This window comes from Mus caroli, unplaced genomic scaffold (assembly GCF_978045245.1).
Source record: "Mus caroli unplaced genomic scaffold, Mus_caroli_1 scaffold_12, whole genome shotgun sequence".
In the NCBI taxonomy this organism is placed as follows: domain Eukaryota; kingdom Metazoa; phylum Chordata; class Mammalia; order Rodentia; family Muridae; genus Mus; species Mus caroli.
Genome location: NW_028227267.1, coordinates 24,095,847 through 24,118,244, shown reverse-complemented (window position 1 = coordinate 24,118,244; position 22,398 = coordinate 24,095,847). Strand labels below are relative to the sequence as shown.

At 54.0% G+C, this 22,398-nt stretch overlaps 1 protein-coding gene across 1 annotated transcript in view; it reads left to right on the top strand.

Moving 5' to 3' along the window:
* The first annotated feature begins 173 nt into the window (after positions 1-173).
* Stab1 (stabilin 1) overlaps positions 174-22,398 on the top strand; it is a 30,175-nt gene continuing 7,950 nt past the window's right edge. The window contains exons 1-44 of the mRNA XM_021181154.2: positions 174-372; positions 4,832-4,968; positions 5,302-5,417; positions 5,642-5,727; positions 5,793-5,862; positions 6,215-6,310; positions 6,538-6,648; positions 6,855-7,051; positions 7,290-7,420; positions 7,553-7,680; positions 7,868-7,962; positions 8,128-8,262; positions 8,404-8,541; positions 8,695-8,757; positions 9,011-9,124; positions 9,209-9,262; positions 9,440-9,520; positions 9,768-9,926; positions 11,023-11,085; positions 11,304-11,399; positions 11,704-11,790; positions 12,975-13,086; positions 13,968-14,154; positions 14,264-14,357; positions 14,483-14,641; positions 16,777-16,872; positions 17,491-17,586; positions 17,697-17,744; positions 17,848-17,978; positions 18,148-18,259; positions 18,552-18,629; positions 18,708-18,806; positions 18,930-19,028; positions 19,153-19,284; positions 19,447-19,575; positions 19,904-19,960; positions 20,333-20,416; positions 20,936-21,131; positions 21,241-21,336; positions 21,423-21,468; positions 21,550-21,626; positions 21,742-21,867; positions 22,077-22,150; positions 22,254-22,328. Of these exons, the coding sequence (XP_021036813.1) occupies positions 292-372; positions 4,832-4,968; positions 5,302-5,417; positions 5,642-5,727; positions 5,793-5,862; positions 6,215-6,310; positions 6,538-6,648; positions 6,855-7,051; positions 7,290-7,420; positions 7,553-7,680; positions 7,868-7,962; positions 8,128-8,262; positions 8,404-8,541; positions 8,695-8,757; positions 9,011-9,124; positions 9,209-9,262; positions 9,440-9,520; positions 9,768-9,926; positions 11,023-11,085; positions 11,304-11,399; positions 11,704-11,790; positions 12,975-13,086; positions 13,968-14,154; positions 14,264-14,357; positions 14,483-14,641; positions 16,777-16,872; positions 17,491-17,586; positions 17,697-17,744; positions 17,848-17,978; positions 18,148-18,259; positions 18,552-18,629; positions 18,708-18,806; positions 18,930-19,028; positions 19,153-19,284; positions 19,447-19,575; positions 19,904-19,960; positions 20,333-20,416; positions 20,936-21,131; positions 21,241-21,336; positions 21,423-21,468; positions 21,550-21,626; positions 21,742-21,867; positions 22,077-22,150; positions 22,254-22,328 (4,641 nt within the window). The 5' untranslated portion in view covers positions 174-291. The remainder of the gene's footprint in view (positions 373-4,831; positions 4,969-5,301; positions 5,418-5,641; positions 5,728-5,792; positions 5,863-6,214; positions 6,311-6,537; positions 6,649-6,854; positions 7,052-7,289; positions 7,421-7,552; positions 7,681-7,867; positions 7,963-8,127; positions 8,263-8,403; positions 8,542-8,694; positions 8,758-9,010; positions 9,125-9,208; positions 9,263-9,439; positions 9,521-9,767; positions 9,927-11,022; positions 11,086-11,303; positions 11,400-11,703; positions 11,791-12,974; positions 13,087-13,967; positions 14,155-14,263; positions 14,358-14,482; positions 14,642-16,776; positions 16,873-17,490; positions 17,587-17,696; positions 17,745-17,847; positions 17,979-18,147; positions 18,260-18,551; positions 18,630-18,707; positions 18,807-18,929; positions 19,029-19,152; positions 19,285-19,446; positions 19,576-19,903; positions 19,961-20,332; positions 20,417-20,935; positions 21,132-21,240; positions 21,337-21,422; positions 21,469-21,549; positions 21,627-21,741; positions 21,868-22,076; positions 22,151-22,253; positions 22,329-22,398) is intronic.

Here is a 22,398-nt window from a genome sequence, read left to right as displayed (position 1 = left end):
TGGTGCCAGGGAGCAGCGTCCTGGGCCAGGAAGCCCTGAACAGGGCCCAGGTCGTCCATGTGGGGGTCACTGGCCAGCATCTTCCCTTCCGCCTGCAGGCTGCTGATACGCAGGAGGAAATCCTGGTGGGTTCCTGTGGGGGTGAGCTGACGGATAGCTTTTAAAGCGCTGCTCACCCACCCTGTCCTGCCTCCTTCCTCATGCCTGCCTCTTGGAGTTCACTCGCTGCCTGCCGCTGCTGCAATCACTGTTCCCACACTACTTTTGTCTCAGACAGCAGACCTGCCTGCTATGGCAGAGCCCCGAACCCTCCTTCTGCTCTGCATCCTGGTCCTCTGCCTGACAGACTCCGGCTTCATCAGAGGGCAGACGGTGAGTGGGAGCCAGGGTCAGGGAACAGGGAGGGACCATGGTAGTTTGTGTATGGATGTGTTGGGGGTGGGTATCAAAGCAGCTGGTCCCTGTCTGAGCTCCCTGGGGGTCCAGGGCACCACACTATTGTCCCACCTCCCCAGGCTGAAGTCTGTGGCTGTTCTACCTGAAGCTTAAAGGCTTCAGCAACTTTCCCCCTCTAACTCTGTCTAGCTTAGCTGGTCATGTACTCTGGGCAGTCATCCTGGGTTCCCTAGCCTGTGCGTGAACAGGGACAGAGCCAGCCCCATCCTCCTGGCCTCCTTTCCCAGACTGAGACCATAGTCTATGCGGCCCTCACCTGGGGCTTTTAAATGTGATCATTACCTATCCTCCGGGAACTATAAACCAAGGGGCTCAATCAGAACCTGGCCACCAATATGCCCGTGGCCAGCCCCGAGCCTGTGTGGAAGGGATGAGATCCATTGGACAGACAGCAACCAACAACAATGTTCTTAAGTCTCAGAGAGGCCCCTGGACGTGGCCCCTTCAGTCTTTACAGTCTTTAGCAAGCTTGTTTGTTTCTCCTTTTCGAAATCCCAGGCCCGAGGAGAGCCGCAAGCTGTTTCCTCTAGAGCCATAGTTGGGACCACAGCCTGTGATTCTTACTCAGGCCTGCCATTCCCCACCCAGTGTGCTGAGAACACAGGGCCTCATGAGTGGTTGAAGCATGGCTCCAGAGGCCAAGAGGGCCTGTCCCTAGGTCTCCCCAGCTCAGAGCTGCTGCGTGAGTTTTGGGGAGAGCTTCCCACGAGTGTGGAGAGTGAGTTTTGGATCTGTTTCTGGGCAAGGGAGCTTCCCTCGTGAAACCAAGTTAACCTGCATCTTAGGCAGCTTCCGAAGCTCCCGTGGCAGAGAGAGGGGATCCACCAGCAGGCAGCCATGGGGGCTTGGTCCCCTGGAAAGGGGATTTCATGGCCAGGCCAGGGCTGGGTGGAGCAGGTGGAACATCAGGATAAACATGATGGAAAACCACAAGATCCAGGTTGTGCCAAGCTGGAAAAGCACCTTGCCACCTGTGTCCTGGGCAATGGGGACAGAGGTCAGTGAGAAATCTCAGCTCTGAGACCTGCTGTAGTTCCAGACAGTCCTAAGTCTGTCATTCTGAGACTGAAGGCAAGCCAGCCTGGGCCAGGGAAGAGGTCCTGAGGTCCTTGTGGGTAGGGATGTAGCCATGCTGTCCTTACTTTCCCTCACAGTCCCTCACCCTGTATGACATGGGACACAAGCTGCAGCTGCTAGGAACGTAGCCTCAGAGGGAAGAGAGGACCCCTGAGTCAGACAGCAAGCAGCACAGGTGACATTAGGACTTGGCATAGCAGGCTCGGGCAGCAAGGAAATCTGCCTGTAGGAGGGTCTTAGCATGTGTCCGTCCATCTGCCCGGGGACGACTTTGTGTCGAGGACAAGCCTGGGATCCACAGCCACAGCACAAAAGCAGGGGCATTGGCCAGTGCCCAGCTTTGTCCCTACCTCCCCACCCCCTGCTCTGATCCAGAGGAGAGGAGAGAGAGGCAGCTCACGGGGCCCTTCTGCTCTTTGGGGATTTAGATTCTAGGTGGTCAACCCAGAGACTCCCCAGGAACTTGCTTCCAGCTCAGGGGAGTTTTCTTCACCTTGCTACTGAGCTGCATAGTTCATGTCTCCACTGCTTTCCCAGCTCCCACACACACAGAGAAAGCAGCCACTCAGCCTCGTGCTGAGCACCCTGCCAGGTCCTAAGGTGCTCCCAGGAAACAGACCTCTGAGTCAGCTGAGGCCTCTCCAGCCTCATCCCACCCAGCTGCATCCCCAGTGGGAATGTGAGCTCCGTCTGGTGCCACTGGTGGGCAGATGAGTGCCTTGTCTCACTCGGGTGTGGTCCCCGGAGAGAGAGGTGCTGATTCCGCAGTTGGCTTAGCCATCCATCACCACTGGCACACAGGCTTACAAAGCTCCAGCTTCCTCCGGGCCCTCCCTCCCTCTGAAGAACAGCTCTCAACTCACCCTGAGCATTACCCAATCCTGGCCAACCATCCTAGGGGCCCAACCAGAGTGGGAACTGGACTTTCATTTCTGCCTAGGCAAAGGGCTTTGAGGGGGGCCCACTGTCAGCCAAGGATGTTCCCCCGAACCTGAAACTCAGTTGCTCAATTTCCTAGACATGTCCTGGCTTTGCAAAGAGGAGCTTCGGCGTGATAAATCCAAACATAACATCATCTAGACCTGAGGTTTTGCTGAGTAACTTCCCTCTTTGTCATGAGGCCATGAGCGGAAAAGGCAAAATCACAGTAGCAGAAAGGTGGGGGCTGGGGAGGGGGCGGGGGGGAGGGGGAGGCTTTGTATGCTCTGCTCCACTGGAAAGCGTTTTCCTTTCTCTCTGGCTTTGGGAAGCCGCTCACCTGTAACTCATTTTAGGGAAGGGGCGTGCTGGAGGCACCCAGTTTACAGTGTGGTCAGCATTTTCAAGATAAGAACATGTTTTTCTCCAAGCCATTCCCCTATCAGCTTGTATATCCTCTCAGCCCATTCTCTCGCAACTATAGGCTCAGTCTGCACTCCAGGGTATAGCACTGTGGCTTCTTTTTGACCCAAAAGGTGGTCCCAGTGGAAAACTGGTGGGCTTTGTTTCAGGCCACTGAATGGGGCTGCAGGATGGAGGCAGGCAGAAGCTCTTCAAACCTTCTACTCCCTCCAGCATGCAGTTGTTTCCTCGGCTGCCCTCGAGGAACGCCCTCCTTCCCCACCCCCCCTCAGTTCTCCACAACAGTGGTCAGGCAGGCATCTCTCTAAATCCCTCACTGAAGCAAGTGCAGTAGCCCACACTTGTAACAAGTGAAGGTAGGAGGATCAGAAATTCAAAGCCAGCCTGGGGCTATGTGAGACACACAGTATAAACATGTATCAAAGCTTTAAACAAAATAATAAAATAAATTTAACAGACAGTGGTGGCACACGCCTTTAATCCCAGCACTCAGAAGGCAGGCACAGATAGATCTCTGAGTTCAAAGCCAGACTGGTCTACAGAGTGAGGGCAACACAAAGAAACCCTATCTTGAAAAGAAACAAATACATTTTAAAACAACAATAACAACTCATTAACTGAGGCCTGAGGGTGCACCAGCTGGGCCTCACCCAAGCTTGGCTGTCTCTTGCCAGCCTGGCCCGCAGCCACTCTCCAATCTCCTGCAGGCTACCCTGCAGGTCACACAGGGGCATTAGTTCCCTCCTTCTCGAGTCTTGGTTCTACTGCTGCCCTTCAGCCAGAGCACTGACCCTGGCCAACTCTCCTACAACCTTCAGGTCCAAATCATGGGAGTAGTTTCCGTTGCTAAAGTGACAGAACCTAGAGATCAACTGGGAAGAGAGTCTCAATGAAGGATTGCCTAGATCAGGTTGGCCTGTGGGTGTATTTATGGAAGATGGTGTTGATTCTGTTAGTGGTGCCCACTGTGGATGGCACCATTCCCTACACAGGGGGTCCTGGGCTGTCTAAATGTACAGAGTATTAGCTGATCACTGAGAAGTATGCTTTGCTCCTCTCTTTTTTAAAAGAATGATTTATTTGTATATGAGTACACTGTAGCTGTCTTCAGACACATCAGAAGAGGGTATTGGGTTTCATTACAGATGGTTGTGAGCCACCATGTGGTTGCTGGGAATTGAACTCAGGGCCTCTGGAAGAGGAGTCAGTGCTCTTAACTGCTGCGTCATCTCTCCAGCCCCATGCTTTTATTTCTCTCTGCTTGGCTGTGGACAGGGTACCAGTAGCTGTTTTAAGTCCCTGTCACTTCCTACAATGATGGACTGTGACCTGGAGTTGTGAGCTTAAAATAAGCCCTCCTCCTCTAAGTTGCATTTTATCAGGGTATTTTATCACAGCAATAGAAATGAAATGAAAACATCCTAGGTCCTGTACCCCCCACCCCGCCCACCCCCGCTGTCCCCATTGCCTGTCATTACCCGGACGCTGGTTCCCTATCTGGAGGTGGCGCCTTGGGCCAGCACTGCCATGGGGCTTTTTCAGCAGTGGCTGCCCAGCCCTAACATGGCAGGCCAGACCCTCTGCTTCGAGCTGGTGCTTGTGAGAAAGCCTGTGCTTTGTCCTAGTGTGATAGATTGAGTATGAAGTCACTGTACCCCTGTACACAGTGTGAGGCTTGTGACGTGTCTGTTTGGACCAAGAAGGCAGGGAGCTCTCATCCCTGCTTTACACCCTGTCCCTGTGACAGTTTGGGACTTCAGGCTCCTCCCCTTGGACGGAAATGATTCCCCTGGAGAAAGAGACACAGACATGGGGACAGGAGGTGACATGGAGGTTTCCTAGGACCTTCCCTGGCCTTGCTCATTCCCACTGAACTGAAGGGAAACTGTGCAGTCGGTATAGACTCAGGCTAGACCGCGGTCCAGGCCCCTCACTGTGCATTTTGCCTATGGCCCAGGTGCGGTCTAAACGTTGCGACATCCACACCAAGTTTGTCACTCACACACCCTGCACAGCGTGTGCAGCTATCAGGAGGCAGCTATGTCCCTGGGGCTGGTCTCGGAATTTCCCAGAGAAGATACTTCTGGACTGCCGGTACAGCTCCACCTGCTTCTTTACACTTTCCAGAGGGTGGCGGGGGACCCAGAGGGTGGCAGGGGACCCAGAGGAACCTCACTGACCTCCAGGTGGGAGCAAACAAAGTATCCGGTAACACACATACCTGCTGTGTCCTACAGAGCAGTAGGCACAGGAAGGGAGGAGGAAGGGTGTTTAACAACGCACCTACTGTGTGCTGGGCCCTGGGCTCAGCTCTGGGTTAGATGGAGAGGAGGAGGAGAGAGATGGGTAGATTCCTGGAATTCAGTGTGAGGAGGGTGACAGCCACAAGTGCCCACCACCCCATGGCCCACCTACCCTCTCTCCTAGCTATGAGTTGCAGCTCAGGGGCGCCGCAATATCCTTAAGTGGCTGCAGCCAGGAATGCTGGAAGGATGTGGTTCAGAAGGCCTGCTGCCCCGGCTACTGGGGATCCCAGTGCTTTGGTATGGATGGACGAGGCTGCTTGCCCTGCTCCAGTCGCCCTATGCCCCAGCCCCCAGCTCCTCATCTGAGAGGCACCCACATTGCCCTCAACCTTGTTCACCCAGTGACTAATCATTGAGAGCCTCGAGGGCATGGCTCCCTAGCCTTGGCTGCCCTGGGGGAGGGGCTGGAGGAGAGGTAAAGGAAGCATTCTGGGAAAAAGCTGAGCTCTTGGGATCCACAGAGTGCCCTGGTGGTCCAGCGACACCGTGTAGTGGCCACGGGACCTGCCTGGATGGCATAGAAGGAAACGGGACCTGTGTGTGCCAGGTAAGGGTTGGGTAGGGATGAGGTGGGGGTGTCGGGGGAACCCCACTGACTTACTGCGTTAACAGGAAAACTTCAGCGGCTCAGTCTGCCAGGAGTGCCGAGACCCCAATAGATTTGGGCCTGACTGCCAATCAGGTGAACTTGCAGGGCCTCTGGGCATGGCCAATCCTGTCTGTCTCTGCAGACCTCTCCTAAATCTTCAGTCTTGCCTTTCCCTCCTGGGGTGTTGGCCTTGAGTCCTGCCCTGAGGCTTTTGCATATGGGAGTCTTAGAAGCCTCCTCCAGGAAGCCCTTCATGATGCCCCTCTTTCTATTTCTATTCCCTCGCTCCCTCCGGGATTTCCCCTTCTGCTGTGATCTTTTATCAGAGCTCTGGTCTGCTCTGGTTATTCGTACATTGTAAACATGCAGAGGGCAGGAAGGTGATGCCCCTGCTTGTACCTTGGTGAGTCTGCGGTTTCATATGCCCTTGTATGTCCTCTCTCAGTGTGCAACTGCGTGCATGGCGTGTGCAGCCATGGGCCACGGGGAGATGGAAGCTGCCGGTGTTTTGCTGGGTATACTGGCCCCCACTGTGACCAAGGTGAGCAGTGCTGCCTGGGGCAGCAGGTTCTCAGTGGCTTGAGGAGGGGAGGACAACTGGGTGACAGATAGGGTCTGAGTCTCAGGAGAACCTGGGCCAGACTTCCGCTGTCTGGAGGCTCAGAGAGGTGAGGCGGGTGCCTTGGAGTCACACAGCAAACAGGGCAGAGTGCTTTGAGTTCCTCCCCAACCCTGGGGCTAAGCCTTCACTATAATCTCTCTGCTTAGAGCTCCCAGTCTGCCAGAGCCTGAAATGCCCCCAGAATTCCCAGTGCTCTGCAGAGGCACCCACCTGCAAGTGCCTGCCCGGATACACTCAGCAAGACAATGTTTGTCTTGGTAAGCATGTGATCTAGGGGCAGGGGACTTCAATTTGGAGAGCAGAGTGGGTGACAGGGACTGGGAAGGTGTTTTGCAATCTGGCGACTTACACAGAAAGAAAACACTTCCTATGAGGGAGAGGGCTTATAGCCACTCTGGTGGAAACCATGAAGAGGAGAGGGCTCCTGGGGCTCAGCTCACTCAGGCTCTCTCTGCCCTGGCAGCTCCTGACTCCTGCCCGCCATCTGCTTGCTCCCCACTGGCCCGATGCTCAATGACTCCCCAGGGGCAGGCTCAGTGCCAGTGCCCAGAGAATTACCACGGAGATGGGAAAGTGTGTCTGCCCCGGGACCCGTGCCTCACCAACTTTGGCGGCTGCCCCAGCAACTCTACCTTCTGCCTGTACCGTGGGCCAGGCAAGGTGAGTGAGGTCATCTGCTTCTCAAGCCACTCACCCACTCTGACTGTGGGACCCTAGGCATGTCCTGGGTTGTCTGAACACCTCAGATGCCCCATTTATAAGATGTGAGGAGGACTCCAACCCTGGTCTTGGGGGAGGGGTGGCAGGGCTGTGTAAGGGAGGAGGCATATGCCAGCAGTTTCCTTGTGTTCTCACTGGAGGATGTCCCGTCCTCCCCTTCCCCTGCCGTTGCGCCCAGGCCACCTGTATGTGCCGACCAGGTATGACAAGCATTAACAACAACGCTTCTGAGGGGTGCCATGTCTCCTGCAAACCACATTCCTGCGACAGATCAGCCACCTGTCAGGTGACCCCTGACAGAAAGACCAGGTGGGCACAGAGCAGGGTGGGTGGAGTGGGCAGTGTGTGCCTCCACTCAGGACCTGGTGGGAAGGACTTGGCGGGTGGTGGGATCAAGGGGACCATCCATCCTTCCCCTGACCAGTCTCTCCGGGTCTCCAGCTGCGTGTGCAAAAACGACGAGGTGGGTGACGGTCATGCTTGCTATGGACATCTGCTCCATGAGGTTCGGAGGGCCAATCAGAATGGCCTGGTGTTCCTGCGGTTAAGAGCAGCCATTGCCATGCTGGGTGTGTGCCTCTGCCCTGTACCCACAGAACTGGGAGGGAGACCTAGCCTCAGCAGAGATTCTAGTTTCTTTGCCCAAGAATTGGGTGAGGCAGGGATGGAGGTGGGGACTGGTCCCGTGCTAGACATCTAGACCCATTGCCTCAGGGCTCCCATCTGAATTCTGACTCCACCCTTCTCCATCCACAGAGCAGGGCTGCCAAGAGATTCTTACCACTTCGGGGCCATTCACCGTACTGGTGCCATCCATGTTCTCTGTCTCCTCTGTCTCCAGTAACATGAATGTAGGTCCCTGAAAGTAGGTCATGAACTCCCTGTTCATGATCCTTCCCTTTGAGATGGTGGCCGGGAAAGCCTCTTGCCCTCTCTGTGACTCAGGCAGGGGAGGTACAAAGAGGGTTGGCCTGTTTGGGCTTTACCCACAACACCCCACCCCTGTGTGTCTGCAGGCGACACTGGCTCAGCAGCTCTGCAGACAGCATGTCATCGCAGGGGAGCACATACTGGAGAATGTAGGGTCCCCAAACACACGCAGGTGGTGGACACTGGCTGGTCAGGAGATCACCATCACTTTCAAAAACATGGTATGAAAGGGATCTCAGACTGGGGCCAGAGGAGTGGCAGGCAGAGGACGACACAGCTGGGATGAATGAGTACTGGGGGGCGGGGAGCTGTGGAGCAGAGGGTTTGGTCCGTGGGACATAGTCCCGTGTCTATCTCATCAGAGATATGCCTACAAGTACGAAGATCAGCCCCAGCAGTTCAGTATCCACAAGGCCAACTACATAGCAGCTAATGGGGTCTTCCATACGGTCACTGCTCTACGATGGCAGCTTCCACCCCCACTTCCAGGGGACTCCAAGGTGAGCCAATGACCTCTTCTCCACTTTGTGCTTTAGGGAACGTCTCAGTATGTTCAGGCCAGTATGAGACTGTTCTGGCTTGCAGAGGCTAGGCTCCTCCTCCTCCTGGGGCAGACGCCACCTCATCCTGTCCTGGGGCTCTTATACTTACAGAAAACTGTTGGCCAGATACTTGCTTCTATGGAAGTTTTCACACGGTTTGAAACGATCCTGGAGGTGAGCTTGGGAAAAGGAGTTCTACCTAGGGGAACATCCAGACCACAACAGCTCACTGCCCCAGAATCTGCCCACCCACCTTCCTAGAGCCCCCGCCCCCATCACCATCCCTGAGGCTTTACAGGGGCATGGACCAATGCATTGTCCATGTCTCCCACTTAACCAGTGGGAGCTCCTTGTTGGCTGATGGCGGCAGGAACCAGGTAGGGCTCTGAGGCAGGATTCTGTCTAATCCTACATTCTGCTGCCGTAGAACTGTGGGCTGCCATCTATCCTGGATGGGCCTGGGCCCTTCACAGTCTTTGCCCCGAGCAACGAAGCTGTGGACAGCCTGCGAGATGGCCGACTGATCTACCTTTTCACAGCAGTAAGTTCTATGGGGCTATGGGACCGCGGGCTGGGGCTGTCAGGACTCCCCCATCAACCTCCAGGGGCTGACTTCTCCCCTCAGGGCCTTTCCAAACTTCAGGAGCTGGTACGATACCACATCTACAACCATGGCCAGGTGAGAGGGTGTCCCATCCCCTTCATGGTGTCCTCTGTTTCAAAGGCCACTAGAGGTTCTGATCTTTCTGGGAACCTCATTTCCTTATCCTCTCCTCTTCACTTCTGAGAGTCACTGTGTCACACCTGAACGAGGTATGGCCAGTGCCCAGCCTAAAACCACTGTCTCCTGCCTCAGCTGACAGTTGAGAAGCTCATCTCTAAGGGACGCGTCCTCACCATGGCCAACCAGGTCCTGACTGTGAATATCTCTGAGGAGGTGAGGTCTGTGAGGTCTGTTGGCAGCTGGGCACATGGGTCAGTGCAGGAGCCGCTGGCCTTGCTCATGTCTGTTGGTATGCTCTGAATACCATGGTGGGCAGGACACTTGGCGAGGCCCCAGCTAGGCTAGGAAAGTGGACATAGGTCCGACAGTATGAGGTAAAGCCATAGCAGACAGAAACAGAAGAGCAAGGGCCTTCTGAAGCCTGCTGGGATGGAGATGGCACGTGGGGTCTGTGTTGCAGGGACGCATCCTGCTGGGACCAGAGGGCATCCCTGTGCGGAGGGTTGATGTACCGGCTGCCAACGGTGTGATCCACATGCTGGAAGGCATCCTGCTGCCCCCCACCATCTTGCCTATCTTACCTAAGCACTGTGATGAAGAGCAGCACCAGACTGTGCTGGTGAGCCTGGAACCCACCCTCCACCCTGTACCAAGACCCCGTCCCTAGGATGTGGGCAGGGGACAACACTATCGTGTTGTAATCCCAGAATATTTGGGACTAGATGATGTGTTTGTAAAAAGATAAAGAGGGGCTGGAGAGATGGCTCAGGGGTTAAGAGCACTGATTGCTCTTCCGAAGGTCCTGAGTTCAAATCCCAGCAACCACATGGTGGCTCACAACCATCCGTAATGAGATCTGACTCCCTCTTCTGGAGTGTCTGAAGACAGCTACTGTGTACTTATATATAATAAATAAATAAATCTTTAAAAATAAAAAAAAATAGAAAGATAAAGAGAAATAGAATATGTTTTATGGATGTGTAGTCAGGTATGGGGAAGGGGGGTGTCTCGGCAGGCCTCCTTTCCACTGAGCCACATGATGGTATGGTATAGAACAGAGTTTATTCAGGGCATGGGGGGAGGAGTTAAGAGGGTAGGAGAGTAGCAGAGTCAGAGAAAGGCAGAGAGAGAGTAGGGAAGTAGAGGCCGGCCATGACCACATGGCAAGAGGGGGAAGGAGATAGGGAAGGGAGGGGGAAAGGGGAGAGCCTGAGAGGTCAAGAGGGAAGCAAGAGTAAGGGAGAAGCAAGAGAGAGAGAGGAGGGGCAAGCAGCCCCTTTTATAGTGGGTCAGGCCTACCTGGCTGCTGCCAGGTAACTGAGGTGGCGTTCAGAAGAAACACCAACACTAGGTAATGCAGAGACAGAGGCCTGGTTTGACTCACAGTTCTGAAAGCACAGTGCAGAGGCAGTTCAGCTCTCACTGAGGGAGGGTCTTGCGGCACAAGGGCAGTTAGGCATAGGCAAGAAGACCACAGTGAAGGAAGGGCATCCTGGCTTGTTCCATCAGAGCCTGCTGTGGTGACTAGTGAACCCCTGCATTCAGAGAGCCTAGGAACCACCTGCCTCTTACTGGCTCCTTGCAGCACCTTTCCTGGTCTCTCTATACCTGGCTCCTTCTCCTCCCACATGCCTTTGCTTCATATCTCCATCTCAGGATTGTTGAATCTCTCTGACCCTCCTCCCCCTCCCTCTGTCCTGCTCTGTTCTTCCTAGGGTTCTTGTGTGGATTGCCAAGCCTTGAACACCAGTGTATGCCCCCCAAACAGCGTGAAAATGGTGAGCACCCCAGCCTGGCACTCAGGATGGATCCCCTTTTGCCAGACTCTCAAGCATACCCAGGTTGCAGTGGGGAGTAGGAGCAGAGAGGGCTGGACCACACCTGGAGGCTCAGCATGCCCCAGCCCTGCCCTGGGTGGGAGAATGGGACCGGGGCTGCCTGGCAAAGGCTGCTCCAGCATCCTCTCTGCTGACTGACCTTGTATGGCATGTCCTAGGATATCTTCCCCAAGGAGTGCGTTTATATCCACGACCCAACTGGACTCAACGTTCTGAAGAAAGGCTGTGCTGACTACTGCAACCAGACCATCACAGTGAGCCTGGGCTGGCATGTGACACCTAGGACTCTGGGTGTTTCCTAGTAGTCTGGGACAACCAAGCTGGGTTGAGGAGGCCTCCCTTCCCAGGCATTCCTTCTGTTTTTGTTTGGTTTAGAAGAGCTTTTGTTGTTTTTGTTGTAGTACTAAGATTAGAACCAAGGCCTTCCATCTGCTAGGCCAGGGCTTTGCGGCTGAACTATGACCCCTAGCACTGTCCCAAGTGCTTATGGTTAAAGAGGTGCCATTGGGGGTGGGGGTTGGCATGGGCTGGATGCCAGGCTTGCTCTGTGTCTTGCAGAAACGTGGCTGCTGCAAAGGATTTTTTGGGCCTGACTGCACACAGTGTCCTGGGGGCTTCTCCAACCCCTGCTACGGCAAAGGCAACGTGAGTCCCCACTCTTGCTTGTCCACCATGTCCACGTGTAACGAACGTTGGTACCTTCCTCAGCTGACAGCATCAGAACCAGGCCTGCCTCTCTCGTCTCAGCTCCCCTACTGCCAAGTAACTGATGCTGAACCAAACTGTTTCATTAGAAATTATTACATTCATGTCTGGAGAGATGGCTCAGCGGTTAAGAGCACATGCTGCTCTGGCAGAAGGACCTGAGTTTGGTTCTATGTTAGATCGTTCATAGTTGTCTGTAACTTCAGTTCCAGTGGATCCAACGTCTCCATGGGCCTCTGTACTCAGGTGCACATGCCCACATAGGCACACACACACAAACACACTAAAAAAAACCCCACATTTTTCTGAGTCAGGGTCTCACTACATAGTCCTGGCACTCACTATGTAGAACTGGAACCCACAGAGATCTACCTGCCTCTCCCTCCTGAGGGCTAGGATGAAAGGCATGTGTCACCATGCCTGCATCTCAGCCTTTTTTTTTTTTTTAAAGATTTATTTACTTATGAGTACAATGTAGCTGTCTTCAGCCACACCAGAAGAGGGCATCAGATCCCATTACAGATGGTCGTGAGCTACCATGTGGTTGCTGGGAGTTGAACTCAGGACCTCTGAAAGAGCAGCCAGTGCTCTTAACTGCTGAGCCATCTCTCCAGCCTTCCAGTGTTCTGTTTTTTTTGTTTGTTTGTTTGGTTGGTTTTTGGTTTTGTTTTGTTTGTTTTTTGGGGGGACAGGGTTTCTCTGTATAGCCCTGGCTGTCCTGGAACTCACTTTGTAGACCAAGCTGGCCTCAAACTCAGAAATCCACCTGCCTCTGCCTCCCAAGTGCTGGGATAAAAGGTGTGCACCACCATGCCCGGCTCAGTGTTCTTTAATATTCTACTTTTGCCACCTTGGGACATCAGGGCTCCTTAGTACCTGCCACAGAAGAACACAGCAGTTAAAGTTCAAAACACCGCTGGGGTCGTGAGCCTTTGGGGGGGAGGGGGAGGAGGGAGGGAGAGGAGGAGAGGGACTCCTCTGGCAGCTTCACTGATTTTGGAGGTCACTTCCAGGGTGAAGTCTCAGGGGGAATAGGAGCTCAGAGCCCACCAGAGAGGGTAGTTCATGGGGGCGGGGCTGTGGTGACCATGTCCACAGCTAATCCTGTACCTGCCCCCCTTCAGTGCAGCGATGGGGTCCGGGGCAATGGAGCCTGCCTCTGCTTTCCAGACTACAAGGGTATCGCCTGCCATATCTGCTCTGACCCAAACAAGCATGGAGAGCAGTGCCAGGAGGGTGAGTGACCTTGGCCTCGGCCACCGCCCAGTGGAAAAAGGAGCTCTACTTAGGAAAGATGCCTAGGGGTTCCCCAGAAGGAACAGGGCCCTAAGAGAAGGTGGAGGCCACAGGAACCCATGCCCATTGGAGAACAGCAATGGATGTTGTCCTAGTCACCAGAGAACTGGGCTTTAATCTAAAGCAAGCAGGATTTCAGCAAGACACACTGGAGGCTTTCTGCTTGGGATTGGAGGCAGATCGCTAGAATGACCTGACTAAAAATTCAAAACAGCACAGCTGGGTGATGGCAGCACACTCCTTTGATCCCAGCACTTGGGAGGCAGAGGCAGGCAGATCTCTAAGTTCAAGGCCAGCCTGGTCTACAAAGTGAGTTCCAGGACAGCCAGGGCTACACAGAGAAACCCCCTGTCTCAAAACAAACAAACAAAACAAAACAAACAACTAAACAAAACAACAACAACAACAACAACAAAATCCCAAATGGCCTCCCTGCCGGGCGTGGTGGCGCACGCCTTTAATCCCAGCACTCGGGAGGCAGAGACAGGCGGATTTCTGAGTTCGAGGCCAGCCTGGTCTACAAAGTGAGTGCCAGGACAGCCAGGGCTACACAGAGAAACCCTGTCTCAAAAAAAAAAAAAAAAAAAAAAAAAAAAAAAAAAAACCAAAAAAACCAAATGGCCTCCCTTATAGTTTATTTTTGCCTATTCATCCAGTATGAATGATCTATGATTTAAGAATCCTAATACAGGCTCAAATAACAGATAGTCTGTTAGAGCTACTCCACTCCCAGCCTCAGCCTGTACTTTACAAAACAGTCCTGGTTATTATCAAGCCCCACTTCCTGTCTGGTTTCTCTGTTCCCATCTCTTCCCTTACAGACTGTGGCTGTGTCCACGGTCTGTGTGACAACCGTCCTGGCAGTGGAGGGGTGTGCCAGCAGGGTACATGTGCCCCTGGCTTCCAAGGCCGATTCTGCAATGAATCCATGGGAAACTGTGGGTCCGCAGGGCTGGCCCAGCCCTGCCACTCGGACGCTCACTGTGTTATCCAGGAGGGTGTTGCCAGGTGAGGAAGATGCTGGCTCTGTTTGTGTTCTGTCCATAATTCCTTGTCAGTGTGATCATTCTCCAGCCTCTTCCCTGGGCTCAAACGGGCCTCTTCTCCCCTTTGCCAGGTGCGTCTGCCATGATGGTTTTGAAGGTAATGGCTTCTCCTGCAAACGCAGCAATCCTTGCTCACGCCCAGACCGTGGTGGCTGCTCAGAGAACGTTAGTTCATCTCTCTTGCTCTCTCTCTCTCCTTATCCCTTTTATTGATCCAGGGGCAGGATGGGGCTCCTTGATCTCCAGCCATGACCGTGCAACCCCGAGACACTTATTTATAACCCACACAGGCTGAATGTGTCCCTGGAGACCTGGGTACCCACCACTGCATTTGCCACAAAGGCTGGAGTGGGGATGGCCGCATCTGTGTGGCCATCGATGAATGTGGGCTGGACACTCGAGGTGGCTGCCATGCTGATGCTCTCTGCAGCTATGTGGGCCCTGGACAGGTGAGGCATGGAAGGATAGCTGGGGACTTTCCCCCAACCCAATCTGAGGTTGGGAACATCCACTGTAAGCTCGGAGTCTGGACCCACAGATGCAGACGAAGTCATGCATGCTGGCCCTGGTCACTCATGTGCCCACTGGATCCTGTCAGAGGGCAACCTCTCTCTTAGATTCAGAGAGTGTCTAATACTACTAAGCAGGGCAGGGCAGGGCAGGGCAGGGGGAGACCCTGCCTGTCTTTAGGTTCACAGAAATCTATCTCTGGAATTTCATAATCTAGTCTTGTATACTTACGGGATCTTAGTACCCACAGCCTCCAGATCAAGAATGTTGAGGCTTATGAGCCAGAGCTCTGACAAGTTCTGACACAGACCAGACACAGTGGGCCACACCTTTAATCTCAGCACTTCTGAGGCAGAGGCAGACGATCGATCTCTGAATTTGAGGCTAGCTTTTTGCCAACTAGAGCTACGTAATAAAGAGACCCTGCCACAAAACAAAACAAAATCTAAACCGGGGTTGGAGAGATTGCTCAGTGGTTATGCACTTGTAGCTCTTACAAAGGACCTGGGTTAGATTCCTAGCACCCACATGGCAGCTAACCACTGTCTAGAACTCCAGTTCCAGAGGATCCTTCCTCTGGCCTCTGCAGGTACCACATGCATGTAGTACACAGACATAATGCAGACAAAACACACATATGTAAAAAGTAAGCAGAAATAAATTAGAGCTGGAGAGATGGGTCAATGGTTAAGAGCCATGCTGCTCTGACTTAGAACCTACATGGCAGCTCACAGCTGTCTGTAACTCTAGTCCCTGAGGACCCAGCGCCTTTTTGGCCTCCTCAGGCACCAGAACACACATGATATACACGCATACATGTAGGCAAAACACCCGTACACATAAAATAATTTTGCATACATTAATACTTTTATTTATTTTTTTTATTACATATTTTCCTCAATTACATTTCCAATGCTATCCCAAAAGTCCCCCATAGCGCCCCCCACTTCCCTACCCACCCATTCCCATTCTTTTGGCCCTGGCATTCCCCTATATTGGGGCATATAAAGTTTGCAAGTCCAATGGGCCTCTCTTTCCAGTGATGGCCGACTAGGCCATCTTTCGATACATATGCAGCTAGAGACAAGAGCTCCGGGGTTCTGGTTAGTACATCATGTTGTTCCAACTATAGGGTTGCAGATCCCTTTAGCTCCTTGGGTACTTTCTCTAGCTTCTCCATTGGGAGCCCTGTGATATATCCAATAGCTGACTGTGAGCATCCACTCCTGTGTTTGCTAGGCCCCTGCATAGTCTCACAAGAGACAGCTATCTTTGGGTCCTTTCAGCAAAATCTTGCTAGTGTATGCAATGGTGTCAGCAGGAAGCCAGGCGTGGCTAGTTCTGAGTTGTCCTCTTCATGGCCCCACCTTCTCAGCTCTATGGTAGCCTCTGGGCCAGCAGTCTGTGGAGCATTGACAGTAAAAACTCAGACTGGCAAAAGGGCTATAGCGCTCTGAACTTAGAACTTAGAATGTCCAGGAGCCAGGGAGCACTCAGGAAGAAGCAGCAGGAGGACCTCACACTGAATACCACGCTGGGCTACGTAGGGAGACCCTGTGAAGGGAAGACTGGAAAGAGAGCTCAGAACTGAGGCTTTGAACACATTGGGCTAGATAGCTTCTACCCACACCCGAAATTAAGATGTGGAGGTGAGGGGCCTCACCTGTGCTCATTTGTAGCATAAACAAACCCAAAGACATGTCCCTGATGGGGGAAGAGACCAGAACAGTTGACTGGGTCACAGGGGAGGAAATGGGATCCCAGTTCCCTTGCTGGGGCTAGCCTTGGCTGACACCTGCCCACTTGCTGCAAGCCACTGACTTCAAGCCAATGGCCTTGATGGGGTTCCCAGTACGGGGTGGTGGTGAGTCTCTACAGAAGCTCAGTGTAGGGCCAGGGGCATCTCTTGGTCAGCCTCACTCTGGGAGCCAGTCTCCCCCTGGGGTGCCAGAGCACAGATGGCTGAGGGCAAGACTGTAGGAGCTCCTCTGGGGTACAAACAGATTTCCTGGGGAGCAGAGAAAGAGATGGAGTCTGTGCTGAGATGAGACTCTTTGTTCCCTGACCTCCCCAGAGCCGATGCACGTGTAAGCTGGGCTTCGCTGGAGATGGCTACGAGTGTAGCCCCATTGACCCCTGTCGGGTGGGCAATGGTGGCTGCCACGGCCTGGTAAGTGGGTGTAAGGGCTCCAAGCTCCTGGGGAGGGCCTGCTGCAACAGGTCATGTCTGACTTTAGCACTGGATTCGTGCTAAAGTGACCGCTCCTTTGCTCTATCGTAGGATAAAGCCTTTGTGCTGTGTTAGTAAGGTCCCCCAGGAGCCAGCCCAGGCTGCCCAATCCCCTCACTGTCCTACCCCTATCCTTGTTTGCCCAGCCCCTCCAAGCTCCTTGCTGTTCCTTGACCCCCCTCTGCCCTCATACCCAACAGCAGCTCTGCCTTGCCCCTCCCACTTTCAAAAGCTCAGCTGCTGAAAGTCATGGCTATCTTTGTTTATCTGTGGCTAAAGAGCGCTGGCTCCCCAAGTCCCTTGCTATGACTGCTGAGATGGTTTTTAGTGGCCAGTGCTCTGTGGTACTGGGAGCAGGCCTACTGAGTGGGCTCTGTGAACACAGACAGGATAGCTGGAAGGGGCATAGAATGATGTAGAAGCCACACAGGCAGAGGGCCGGGGATGAGCAATATGGAGGGAGAGAAAGATGAGAACACCTGTTACCCGTTATTTGGAAGATGAATAGAGGCTATAACACTGTCTGTCATCTCTCTGTCTGTTCCTTACCCCTACCAGGCTACCTGCAAAGCAGTGGGGGGAGGCCAGCGGGTTTGCACATGCCCTCCTCATTTTGGTGGTGATGGCTTCAGTTGCTATGGAGATATTATCCAGGTATCCTCTTCTCTTGTGCTGTCCTCCCATGTGCCTGTTGGGAGGGGGATGCTTGGGGACTTGAATTTGTCCTTAGGTCTATAACCTCGGCTTTTTTTCTGCCCCTTTAGGAACTGGAGGCAAATGCCCACTTCTCTGCCTTCTCCCAGTGGTTCAAGGTAGGGTCAGGGCAGAATGCTAGGGTTGGGCTCCTGTCTACAAGGCCTTCCTGGATACAGAAATGTCCATCTTTATCTCCCTACTCCCACTCACTGTGTGCAGAATTCAAGCATCACTCTTCCTGCCGACAGCAGAGTCACAGCCCTGGTACCCTCTGAGTCCGCCATCCGTAAACTGAGCCTCGAGGACCAGGCCTTCTGGTTGCAGGCAAAGATGCTGCCAGAACTGGTCAGGTGGGGACAGCTGGGAAGGGCCCTAGGGGGGATTCTGGGTAGGGCCTTGGACCCTTCTCAGACAAGGTTAAGAGAATCTGGTTCTTCGTTTACCATGTCTCCACAAAAGTGGGAGAGCCCGTGCTGAAGGATCTTTGTAGATCCAATGCCCCCCAACTCTTCTCCTTAGGGCCCACTTTCTCCAGGGTGCCTTCTCAGAGGAGGAGCTGGCCCGGTTAAATGGTCAACAAGTAGCCACACTGAGTGCCACGACACGCTGGCAGATACACAACATCAGTGGGGTAAGAGATGAACTGTGGACATGTGTGGGAGTTGGAGTGGTCCCATAGTTGCGCCCTGCCCCCAAACCAGAGCTCCCAGGAAATAAGGCTGGAGTCTCTTTCCCAAGGCTGATTCTGAGACTGTACACAGAACACATCATGGTTTCATTAGAAGCTGTGTGTGCCGGCAATGCCCTTCTCATGTGGGTACTGGTGAGGTCTGTGCCTCTGCCTGGTAGAGTCTGAGGCTGTGAGAGAGCCAGCCTTTCTCACACATGCCCAACAAGCCTGAGTTCTGTCTGCTGCCTTCTAGAAAGTCTGGGTGCAGAATGCCACTGTGGATGTCCCCGACCTCCTTGCTACCAATGGCATCCTACACATTGTTAGCCAGGTATGGCAGGAGAAGGAAGTGCGGGGGACTTCCTTGGCCAGTAATGATGGGCTGACAGTCCCTCCTGCTCTACACCAGGTCTTGTTGCCTCCGAGAGGTGACATGCAGACCGGGCCCGGGTTGCTGCAGCAACTAGATAGTGTGCCTGCCTTCCGCCTCTTCGGAGAGCAGCTAAAGGTATAAAGGAGGCTCGTTGAAGGGGAATGAGTTCCCAGGAGGCTGCGGGGTGGGGGTGGGGAGGGCTGGTTGGCTCCCTGCATCAGCTACCCTGCTTACCTTGCTCCCTGTCTCTCTCCCTAGCACCACAAACTGGTGGCCCAAATCGAGGCTGCCAAAGCCTACACCATCTTTGTGCCCACAAATCACTCTCTGGAGACCCAGGGCAACAACAGTGTCCTGGTGAGGCCTTGTGGGTGGGGAAGATGAGCCTGTTATGCCATGGCAAAGGAACGTGGTGGGGGATGGCATGATACCCAGGCCACTCAAGCGTCTCAGAAACCCTGAACTGACCCCTTCCTGGCAGGGCATAGACACAGTGCGACATCACGTGATCCTTGGGGAGGCACTCTCTGTGGAGGTCCTGCGGAAAGGGGGACACCGCAACTCCCTCCTGGGCCCTGCCCACTGGCTGGTCTTCTACAATCACAGTGGCCAGGTTTGAAGGGCTGGGATTAGAACAGGGGCTCTGCTTTTAGGAGCTAGGAGACCCCAGCTTCTGCTCTGGGGAGACATCCCCCAGTCTTTGGAGCCCCCTGGCGTATGCTCTGGAGGGTGGTGGTAGTGGATGGGTAGATTCACCTTGCTCTTCTCCTTCTAGCCTGAGGTGAATCACATGCCACTGGAGGGCCCTTTGCTGGAAGCTCCTGGCAGCTCCCTCTTCGGACTGTCGGGGATCTTGGCAGTGGGCTCCAGCCGTTGTCTGCACAGCCACGCAGAGGCTCTTCGGGTGAGAAGCTGGGGCTGGAGGATATTACAGATCAGCCGCTGCAAGTAATGATGCATGCCTTCCATCCCAGAACTCTAGAAACTGTGGCAGGGAGATATCTCCAGCTTGAAGCCAGTCAGGGCTACATGGTGACACACTGTTTCAAAAACAAACAAAAGCAAAACACAAGAGCAGCAAGTGCTAATTGGTTAGTCTGCTGGTTAGTCTCTGCTGGTTAGTTTGCTGGTTAGTCTGCTGGTTAGTCATCTGCTGGTTAGTCTAGGTAGCAGGAAGGATCTCTTGGCCAGTCTTGTTCTTGTCCAACGGATACCTTGTCCTTCTTCCCCAGGAGAAATGCATAAACTGTACCCGGAAATTCCGCTGTACTCAAGGCTTCCAGCTGCAGGTGAGGCCGGGCTGAGTACAGCTCTGGACTTACTTCAATATTCCCGCTAATACCCCTGTCCCCCTCCCCGGGGCCAGCCACGCTGGGAACTAGCCTGTTATGGGCAGTTGCAACCACCAGTTAAGGCTGAGCTGCAGCCAAGGTTTACTCAGAGGAGCTTCACCCAAACTTGTAGCCCCGACCTGGTCTGTCTGCCAGCCCCTTATCAGACCCGCCTGCCTTGGTCTCTACCTTTCCCTTTCTCTGTCCCCCTCATGTTTGTCTGTCCCACTCGCTCTGACGCTTGCAGCACAGTTGTTTGTCTCCGCTCACTGACCTGTCTTTGCCCAAGCCACCAGATGACCCTCCCCACGTGCCTGTCTCCCACCCTAGGACACACCGAGGAAGAGCTGTGTCTACAGATCTGGGTTTTCTTTCTCCCGGGGCTGTTCCTACACCTGTGCCAAGAAGATCCAGGTTTGCTCTGAGGTGCCCCCCACCAAGGCTTCACCCAGGGAGGAGAGGACAGAGGAGCCCCACCTCCACCCCCGAGGAAGAGTTTAGACTGATTTCAAGAGCAGAGATGCTGAGCCTTCAATGAAGACAGCAAAACAAAGGCCTTAGGAATATCCAAAATCAGAGAGCTACCATTGGCCCTGTGTCTAACCCCTGGGGGATGGGGATGGGAGAGAGATACAGGGTCACATCCCAGAGCTGGCACCATCAGCCAAACCCAGTGGCAGTAACCAAGCTTCCTGCTCCTGTGCAGTCTATTCAGTCACAGTCCTCTCTGTTTGAGCCTACCCCACAGGGAAGGATTGTGAAAGACATCCTCCACACCCTGCCTGTCCTGGTCTACCCTCCCTGGGTCTGTGCTTCCAAGTTGTTCTGTCTTGTGTCTCAATGGCCCTGAGATGATATCACCTCCCCCTGGCTAGTGACATCAATCCTGGCCTGAGCCTCTCTCCTTCCCTTCCCATTCCCCTGCCCCTATAGGTGCCCGACTGCTGCCCAGGCTTCTTTGGTACCCTGTGTGAGCCATGCCCAGGGGGTCTGGGTGGAGTGTGCTCAGGCCATGGGCAGTGTCAAGACAGATTCCTGGGCAATGGGGAATGTCGCTGCCAAGAGGGGTTCCATGGGACAGCCTGTGAGATGTGTGAGCTGGGTCGCTATGGACCCACCTGCTCTGGAGGTGAGGTCTGCAGAGAGTAGGATGAAGGCCCTTGGGAAGGAGAGCAGACTGGGTACTGTTCGATAAGAAGCAGGCAAGTGACTCTTGTCCTTCCTTGTGCCACTTGCAGTATGTGACTGTGACCATGGGCTGTGCCAGGAGGGGCTGCGTGGGAATGGAAGCTGTGTCTGTCATGCGGGCTGGCAGGGTCTCCGCTGTGACCAGAGTAAGTGGGTCCTAGGGGGCTAGAGACAAGGGATGAGAGGGAACAATTCTTGTCTGAGTGACTGGAACCTTCTGCCCTGCTCTCAGAAATCACTGATCATCAATGTCCCCAGAAGTGTGATCCCAATGCCAAGTGAGTGAGCCCAACATATGACAGGGAGGCTGTTGGGCGGGAGGGGACAGACACAGGCTAAATGGCTGCCACTCCTCCCAGCTGCATCCAGGACTCTGCTGGAATCCCTGCCTGCATCTGTGCTGCAGGATACTCGGGCAACGGCAGCTATTGCTCAGGTTAGCCTGGTGGACATCCTGGGCTCCTCTCTGGAATGCATGGGGTGGCTGTCTCATCTTCTCTCTAACCTTTTCTTTATTCCCCCTGCATGTTTCTCACAACTTCTGTCCCTAGAGGTGGATCCCTGTGCCTCTGGCCATGGGGGCTGCTCACCCTATGCCAACTGTACCAAGGTGGCTCCTGGGCAGCGGACATGCACCTGTCAGGATGGCTACACGGGTGACGGAGAGCTGTGCCAGGGTGAGGTGTCCCTTATCCGAGGGGACAGACATGTGTGAGGGGAGGGTATTTTAGTGATCTGAGTCAGGCTAAGAAGGATTGAAGGTGCAAAGGGTATGTGGTGACTTGGGGCCCAAGTAGGAAGGAGGTGGGCACCTGGCGTTGTGGAGGGACAGATGCATGGCGGGGTCATCATGGGCTATTCCTCATTACAGTGTCTCTTCCCCTAGAAATAAACAGCTGTCTCGTCCACAATGGGGGCTGTCATGTTCATGCTGAGTGTATCCCCACAGGCCCCCAGCAGGTCAGTTGACAGGGCTTACACTGGGGCCTCCATTCAGACCAGGTCTGGGGTGGCCCTTTCATTCAGGGCTCTCTGCAGCCACAATGATCAGGATTTGTGACAGGTCTCCTGCAGCTGCCGTGAGGGCTACAGTGGCGATGGCATTCAGACTTGCAAGCTTCTGGACCCCTGTTCCCAGGTCAGGCCCTCACATCCTATCACATTTGTCCAGGAAAGGGGACTGGGGGTAGGAAGAGCCCGCTTTGTCC